Below are 8,721 nucleotides of genomic sequence, written 5' to 3'. Positions count from 1 at the left end.
ACTTATACAAAGGCGGGGAGGGTGGGGGTACCTTTCTGTTTTGAAGTCTGTTTCTTTATAGATTTTGTCATATCAATCCATCTGCTGAGCCCTGTTTCATCTGTATACTGGAGACCAAAGTAATCCGTTTCTACAATATCCAGGTGTTTGTAAACACACTCCAACAACTCGCACCCCAGTGCACCGCTCTGAAATAATTTAATTTGTAAAACCAAAAAAGTTTTGAAAATTTCTCAAGCATATTTTTAATTAAAATTGTTTTAATTATAGTATTTTGTTGCTAATAGACAAGTTAACAGGTCACGGTCATCAAACTGTACAGTTCTCAATGACATATTTTTAAATGCTTGATCCTTCATCCTTTACATTTTCATCCCGTTTCCTTTACTAGAGAATAGTGATATTACTCCAGTATATTCTAGTATACTNCTCCCCCTATCAACATCTTTACTTTCCTTTTGATACATCACTCCCCCAATCAACACCTTTACTTTCCTATTGACACCCCCTTCCCCTTGCACTATCTTTACCTTCCTTTCGACACCCCCCCTGAACACTACCTTCCTTTTGACACCTACTCCCCTCTCAGCACAGTAGTATATTTAGTTGTCTCACGAACTTGCAGGCTGTAAGGAAACTTGAAATGAAGTAATTAGTTCTATTATTGGTTAGAGTCGAGGATACAGAAAATACTATTTCACGGTTTCTACATCATGTCCTCCCTGGAGTTACAGAACCAATCTTCTTCAGGATACTCTAGGATATACCTTGAGTCTCTATATTAGAGAGTTACAGGAGTAAACTCTAGTAGTCTCTGTACTAGAGAGATATAGGAGTAAACCCTAGGAGTCTCTGTATTAGAGAGATACAGGAGTAAACTCTAGAAGTCTCTGTATTAGAGAGATACAAAGTAAACTCTAGGAGTCTCCGTGTTAGAGAGATACAGGAGTAAACTCTAGTAGTCTCTGTACTAGAGAGATACAAAGTAAACTCTAGGAGTCTCTGTATTAGAGAGATACAGGATACTCGATAATCTGTAATACATATTTATTTTCATGCAAACCAGGATGCATGTTTATTTATCATCATCATAATTTAGTTTTTGCTTAAACAATTGAATCCGACGAGTTATGTATAACTATAAAATTTGATAATTCTATATACATAATTGTATACAAAAATAAATATAACTGCTCTAAACCAATATTTGACAGTTTTTCAGTATTTATGCGGTTTAAAATATTATCCACTGCATTGATTAGATCTAGATATAGACAGGAGTAGAACACGAAACTAAGAAGACCATTTTTTAATTTTATGATTATTATAAAGTGTGTTTCAAAGTCAGTGAATGACTTTAAACCCTATCAATTATACAATGAGAACCGTATCTGGATGCATTGTAATTTAAAACATTTGATTTAGTTTACCTTTTTTAATATAGAAAATGGTATAGTTAACTCCTATCAATGATACAAGGAGAACCGTATCTGGATGCTTTGTAATTTCAAACATTTGATTTGGTTTACCTTTTTTAATATAGAAAATGGTAAAGTTAACCCCTTATCAATGATACAAGGAGAACCGTATCTGGATGCATTGTAATTTAAAACATTTGATTTGGTTTACCTTTTTTAATATAGAAAACAGCATAGTTAACCCCTTATCAATGATACAAGGAGAACCGTATCTGGATTTATTGTAATTTAAAACATTTGATTTGGTTTAACTTTTTTAATATAGAAAATGGTATAGTTAACCCCTTATCAATGATACAAGGAGAACCGTATCTGGATGCATTGTAATTTAAAACATTTGATTTGGTTTACCTTCTGTAATATAGAAAATAGCATATTTAACCCCTATCAATGATACAGGGAGAACCATATCTGGATGTATTGTAATTTAAAACATTTGATTTGGTTTACCTTTTTTAATATAGAAAATGATATAGTTAACCCCTTATCAAAGATTAAGGGAGAACCGTATCTGAATGTATTGTGATTTAAAACATTTGATTTGGTTTATCTTCTGTAATATAGAAAATGGTATAGTTAACCCCTATCAATGATACAAGGAGAACCATATCTGGATTTATTGTAATTTAAAACATTTGATTTGCTTTACCTTTTTTAATACCGTATCTGAATGTATTGTAACTTAAAACATTTGATTTGGTTTACCTTCTGTAATATAGAAAATGGTATAGTTAACCCCTATCAATGATACAAGGAGAAACATATCTGGATTTATTGTAATTTAAACATTTGATTTGGTTTACCTTTTTTAATATAGAAAATGGTATAGTTAATAACCCCTTATCAATGATACAAGGAGAACCGTATCTGGATGCATTGTAATTGCAAATATTTGATTTGGTTTACCTTTTTTAACCCTATCTCTGCTGGGGTACTTGAAAACCAGGATATGCTGGGGGGGTGGGGGTCAATTTGACCCCCCCCCTCTAAATCCCATGTTTGATGTCCAAATATGACAAATGATACATTTCTTAACCAATATTTGACAATTTTTCAGTATTTATGCGGTTTAAAATATTATCCACTGCCTTGATTAGATCTAGATATAGACAGGAGTAGAGCACGAAAGTAAGAAGACCATTTTTTAATTTTATGGTTAGTATAAAGCATGTTTCAAAGTCAGCTAATGACGTGCAAATACCTTGACTTTAAAGCCTATCAATGATAGGAGAACCGTATTTGTATGCATTGTAATTTTAAACATTTGATTTAGTTTACCTTCTGTAATAAAGAAAAGGGTATAGTTAACATCAATGATACAGGGAGAACCATATCTGGATTTATTCTAATTTAAAACATTTGATTTGGTTTACCTTTTTTAATATAGAAAACAGCAAACCCCTTATCAATGATACAAGGAGAACCGTATCTGGATGCATTGTAATTGCAAACATTTGATTTAGTTTACCTTCTTTAAATATTACTTATTAGTTATTAGCCAGTTTATCTACATTAATCAATGATTTCATCATTATGAAATCTTTTCTGATAAAGCAGCACTCATTTAAAAAATCCCATAACCCAGGAAACATATCTTGTTTATCTAAAATGCCACGTCTGAAATTGACAATTGTATGAATCCAATTTTACAAATATTTCGAAATATCAAACCTTACACAAAGATTTTATATGATAAAAAGGTTTTGAGATTTTGATCCTCTTCTTCTCCAAAATAGAATTTGCAGATTCACCTTATTTTGTATATTTTATTGTTTATTTTATTGAAAAGGAAGAGTGACATGGGAGTTAAAATTTGGCATTTATAACTATATAAGGAGTTTGCACTTTAAACAATAAAAAATGAGTTCTCAGAATTGAACGGACAGTATAGTTTTATGTTAAAAATAGCTGTAAGGCGTTTTGTTGTATTGTATGATTAACGGAACACCCTAAGGGATGGGGGGGAAGGGAGGGGGGGTTCAACCCTGAGATTTATGTGAGATATTAGAATGATTTGCTGTAAACGCATTGGTTTATCTCAGCTTGAAAAGAGTAAGAACAGTGCAGACTAATCAACTATTATATAACAATTATACTTACAATACACTTTCTTTACAAATAGGCTGTAGACGGTAGAGTACAGACTTTAGACAGAAGACANCTTACCAATAGTTGAATATATAAATCATACCAATAGTTGAATATATAAATCTTACCAATAGTTGAATATATAAATCTTACCAATAGTTGAATATATAAATCTGTTCCATCAAGAAGTCTGACATGACAAGGAAGAAGATGCTTGGACAGAGTTTCTGGAGGTTTGGTGTGGATATCATACTTTCGGATTTTCACTGGTTTACCAGGACCCGGAGCACCTCGCCCTGATCCTCTTCCTGAACCCCGTCCTCTGTTTCCTCTCCTACTCCCCCACAACCTCAGCATTTTATAGTTCCAGGTTAGATCAGGGTGAAGGTGGAGTCACAATATTTTCACTCTAGTTTCAAATCTCCGTGTGTTCGGTTTTATAAGCGGAGTACTGTAATGTGGGGTTGACTATTAAGTCTAAGATAAATGGTTTGTATCCGGTAGGGATGAATAGGATGTCTCGGGTTTACTCCGTGTGCCAGGGAATATACGTGGGAAAAGGTTGGAGAAACTACTGAGAACCAGGAAACTCAGGCCTTGGTCAGCTTGCCTGAAATATCATGCATGCTTCACTGATATTCAAGCATATGGATATTTTTCATATTTTAACGATCAGACAGTATTTAGAAATTTTATTGATCAGGGTTTGATGAGCTTTCTCAACTTTAGTTTAATTGTTGATAATGGGCAACCATTCACTTTGTCACGCTTTGTTACCAATGATAAAATAATTAATATTTAACAACTCAAGAAAAGTTCAGATTTTGGCGGAAATAATTACTATAGTTTTGCACTGAAATATTTTGAAATATTTTTCTTATAAATTGTTAGGTTTCGGATACTATATATCTAGGATATGATTAAACATCCCGTATACTTGATTTCTCCGTCCGTTGTCTCTGTTTGTGCGCGACTGCTATCCCACCTGTGCTAATTCTCACCGAAGTGCGCGTGCTGCGCGCGCCACCAGAAGCAGGGCCGACGCGCTAAACGCTTTATTATACACAATTGAAAAGTTCTAATGGTATCTATGACAGCAAGCAGAGAGAAATCATTACTAGACACAGGACTACAGTTCAGGACTACAGCTTCTATAGTTCCTCTGAATACAGAAGTACAGCTTCTATAGTTCCTCTGAATACAGGAGTACAGCTTCTATAGTTCCTCTGAATACAGGAGTACATCTTCTATAGTTGCTCTGAGTACAGGAGTACAGCTTCTATAGTTCCTCTGAATACAGGTCTACATCTTCTATAGTTCCTCTGAATACTGGAGAACAGCTCATATAGTTCCTCCTAATACAGGACTACAGTTCCTATAGTTTCTCTAAATACAGGACTACAGTTCCTATAGTTTATCTACTATAGTTTACCCCCTCCAAAAAAAAAATTTGTCCTTAATACTCAATTCCATATGAACAATGAACCCCCGACAGTAAATTTCTCATATATATGAATTATGTAAGGGTGTATGTATGTTCGGAATGCAATATAATGTAAAACTATATTGATTTGTACATACTTTTATTATTAGTATTCCACTACAGCGTAAATTTGTTTTATAAGATTTTATTCTAATTAATGTTATCTAGAAATAACCGTTTTTTATACCATCTATCCTAGTCCTATACCATGTATCCTAGTCCTCCTATACTGTTGTACTTCGGATTGTTCTTGATAAGAGTGAACAGTCCCTTGAATACAACTGGATACCAGGGATAAGTACAACCCGAGCCGTAGCAGTATTCCTATACCATCTATCCTAGTCCTATACCATGTATCCTAGTCCTATACCATGTAACCTAGTCCTATACCATGTGCCCTAGTCCTATACCATTTATCCTAGTCCTATATCATCTATCCTAGTCCTATACCATCTTTCCTAGTCCTATACCATGTATCCTAGTCCTATACCATCTATCCTAGTCCTATACAATGTATCCTAGTCCTATACCATGTATCCTAGTCCTATATCATCTATCCTAGTCCTATACCATCTTTCCTAGTCCTATACCATGTTTTCTAGTCCTATACCATGTATCCTAGTCCTATGCCATCTATATTAGTACTATACTATCCATACTATAGCTATACCATCTCTCCTAGTCCTATACAATCTATCCTAGTCCTATTCCATCTAGTTTAGTCATATACCATCTAATCTAGTCCTATACCATCCATATTAGTCCTCTGCTATATATTCTAGTCCTTTGCCATTTATATTAGTCCTATACCATTCATATTAGTCCTATTCCATCTAGTTTAGTCCTATACCATCTAATCTAGTCCTATGCCATCTATTCTAGTCCTATATCATCCATATTAGTCCTCTGCTATATATTCTGGTCCTTTACCATATATATTAGTCCTATACCATCTATATTAGTCCTATACTATATATTCTAGTCCTTTACCATTTACATTAGTCCTATGCCATCTAGATTAGTCCTATACTATCTATCCTAGTCCTATACCATCTATTCTAGTTTTGTACTTTTTATTCTAGTCCTAAACTATCTATTCTAGTTAGTTCTATTTTATTTATTCTAGTCCAATATAATCTATATTAGTCCTCTTCTATATATGCTAGTCCTTTAATAAACATTTTAGTCCTATACCAGTCCTACCAATCTATTATATTATCTGTTTTGATCTTTCTGTGTTTCTTGTTAAGTTTGACAAGGTACAAAGGTCAGGACGTGTCGATATTGAAGTAAACATTGTTCTGAAGATAAACAATAAACACTCCCTTAGTTTTATCCTATTCTCTCTTTCAAGTTTCTTACTTCCTGGTTTGTTGAGTCAGACCTGAGCTTAGAACTTTAAAAAATGAGTACCAACAATGTGTTGCTTTGTTATCATTTTAAAAATCTTAATTTCTATCATTATCATTGCAAAAAAAAGCTATTCGTCGTTCGTTGGGGTTACCTAGAATAAGTCACACAGCGGAAGCTTTTTGGGCTTTGAACATGCTCCCCTTCAGAAACTTAGGAATTTTTAATGTTATAAAATTTTTGTTTCAATTTAAAGAAGACCAATAACCACAATGATTTAAAAAAGATTTCAATCAATCAAAAAATACCAAATCTTAGAAACAGAAATGATTTTTATATTCCTAGAGTAAAATCTATTAAAACTGGACTGCTTCCTCCTCACAATTTCCCTAAAAAAATGGTATGAAAATAAATGACACTTTTCAAAGCTTTCAAATATCAATCTTATTTCGAATTTTAAACAGAATCTAATTGAAGACTTTTATCAGAAGAACAAATGTATAAATTATAACACATGCTATGTTTGCAAAATAATCGAAGAAAGCAAAGACGAATTTGCAAAGAAAAGACCAAAAAGATTAAAAAGAGTAAAAGATATAATCAAACATAAAGGATGTCAAAAATCGGCGCAAATTAAAAAGATGCTTAAAAATGTCCATTTTGCGTAAAGCTTATACATTTTTTACAACCCATTAAGCCTATTTTATTTTTTTTGAATAAATCTATCATTTTAATTTCAAAAAGTTGTTAGTTCATCGTCGAAAAATACTAACAATCCACCACTAGTTTATATTGAATATAATGTAAACAATAAATATGTAACTTTCCTTTTCCTTTCCTTTCCTATCCTTTTCCTGCTATTTCTATTTTTTAGAATTTGGGGGAAATATTCCCACAACCTCTATTTTTGGAGGTTTTCAAATATGTTTTCCTTAAACACTTTTTGTTTTTGTTATTTTTCATAAATAAATGATTACTTACTTTATGCTTACTTACTTAATTATTCACTCATTTTGAAATGTTTCCACAATTTTGTTGTCATGCGCATGGTTAATAAACATATTTTTACCAATTAAAATCTGAAAAATTGTAAGTTTTCAAATTAGGCATTTCCTCTTTTTGTACAAAGACGATATCTGGTCGCTACACTTCTACACTTAATTACACTATATTCTATCAAAACTAAAATCTTAAATTGTAGAAATGCAGCGGCTTTGATTTATGCTAGGGGGCCGAGAAACTGCGACTGGGAGTGCTGAAGAGTTATCCACAAAGGACGAGACTGTAAAGACGACCTGAAACCCTTTAAATAGGATTTCCAATGTTGAATTAAGTCAATTGCCTTGAATATAGTCGTTCTATATTGAAACCATGTGCTTGGAACCATGTGATTGAAACCATGTGCTTGGAACCATGTGCTTGGAACCATGTGCTTGGAACCATGAATATAAGAAAACAAGCTGGATATATTTCAGAAAGTCGTCGCCAAAGTCTCATCCTTTGCGGGTAACCCTGCAGATAAACATAAAGATTGAACATCGTATTCGTATATAGAGAAAATTTAGAGAAAATTTACGTCGATTTACCGAACATAATTATTTATCAAAACTACAAGATGTCTGGCAATGTCGTCTTCGACGAAAGTCTTACAGAATCTTGGACATCAAGGTAATGTTACTTAACTGTCCTTCAGCATTTCCGCCCTACACAGTTCTTCTGTTCTACGATACTTCGGACATACTGAAACATCGGACATACGACACAGCTGTAGGTCAGATCCACATTCTATTTTGTTAATCTGCCCAACGCCGCGCAGTAACTGCAGATATTGTCAGTTTTAGTTGACAGTGCTATTAGAAGGATCGATGTACCGGATGCACACAATTTTAAGTAGGTCAGATGTCTGGGAGTGCTGAAGAGTTATCCACAAAGGACGAGACTGTAAAGACGACCTGAAACCCTTTAAATAGGATTTCCAATGTTGAATTAAGTCAATTGTCTTGAATATATTGGAACCATGTGCTTGGGAACCATGTGCTTGGAACCATGTGCTTGGAACCATGTGCTTGGAACCATGTGCTTGGAAACCATGTGCTTGGAACCATGTGCTTGGGAACCATGTGCTTGAAACCATGTGCTTGGAACCATGTGCTTGGAACCATGTGTTTGGAACCATGAATATAAGAAAACAAGCAGGATATATTTCAGAAAGTCGTCGCTAAAGTCTCATCCTTTGCAGGTAACCCTGCAGATAAACATAAAGATTGAACATCGTATTCGTATATAGAGAAAATTTAGAGAAAATTTACGTCGATTTACCTA

General features: G+C 33.7%; 1 protein-coding gene across 2 annotated transcripts in view; it reads right to left on the bottom strand.

Annotated features, from left to right (window-relative positions):
• LOC111701411 (band 4.1-like protein 5) overlaps positions 1 to 4,530 on the bottom strand; it is a 14,984-nt gene extending 10,454 nt beyond the window's left edge. For both annotated transcript variants that reach the window (XM_023472693.1, XM_023472694.1), the window contains exons 1-2: positions 3,720 to 4,530; positions 32 to 188 (exon numbers count right to left, since the gene is read on the bottom strand). In XM_023472693.1, coding sequence (XP_023328461.1) covers positions 32 to 188; positions 3,720 to 3,923 — 361 coding nt within the window. In that variant the 5' untranslated portion in view covers positions 3,924 to 4,530. The remainder of the gene's footprint in view (positions 1 to 31; positions 189 to 3,719) is intronic.
• Between the last annotated feature and the right edge of the window lie 4,191 nt (positions 4,531 to 8,721).

Source organism: Eurytemora carolleeae, unplaced genomic scaffold, assembly GCF_000591075.1.
Source record: "Eurytemora carolleeae unplaced genomic scaffold, Eaff_2.0 scaffold304, whole genome shotgun sequence".
Taxonomy (NCBI): Eukaryota; Metazoa; Arthropoda; class Copepoda; order Calanoida; family Temoridae; genus Eurytemora; species Eurytemora carolleeae.
This window is presented reverse-complemented; position numbering and strand designations above follow the sequence as displayed.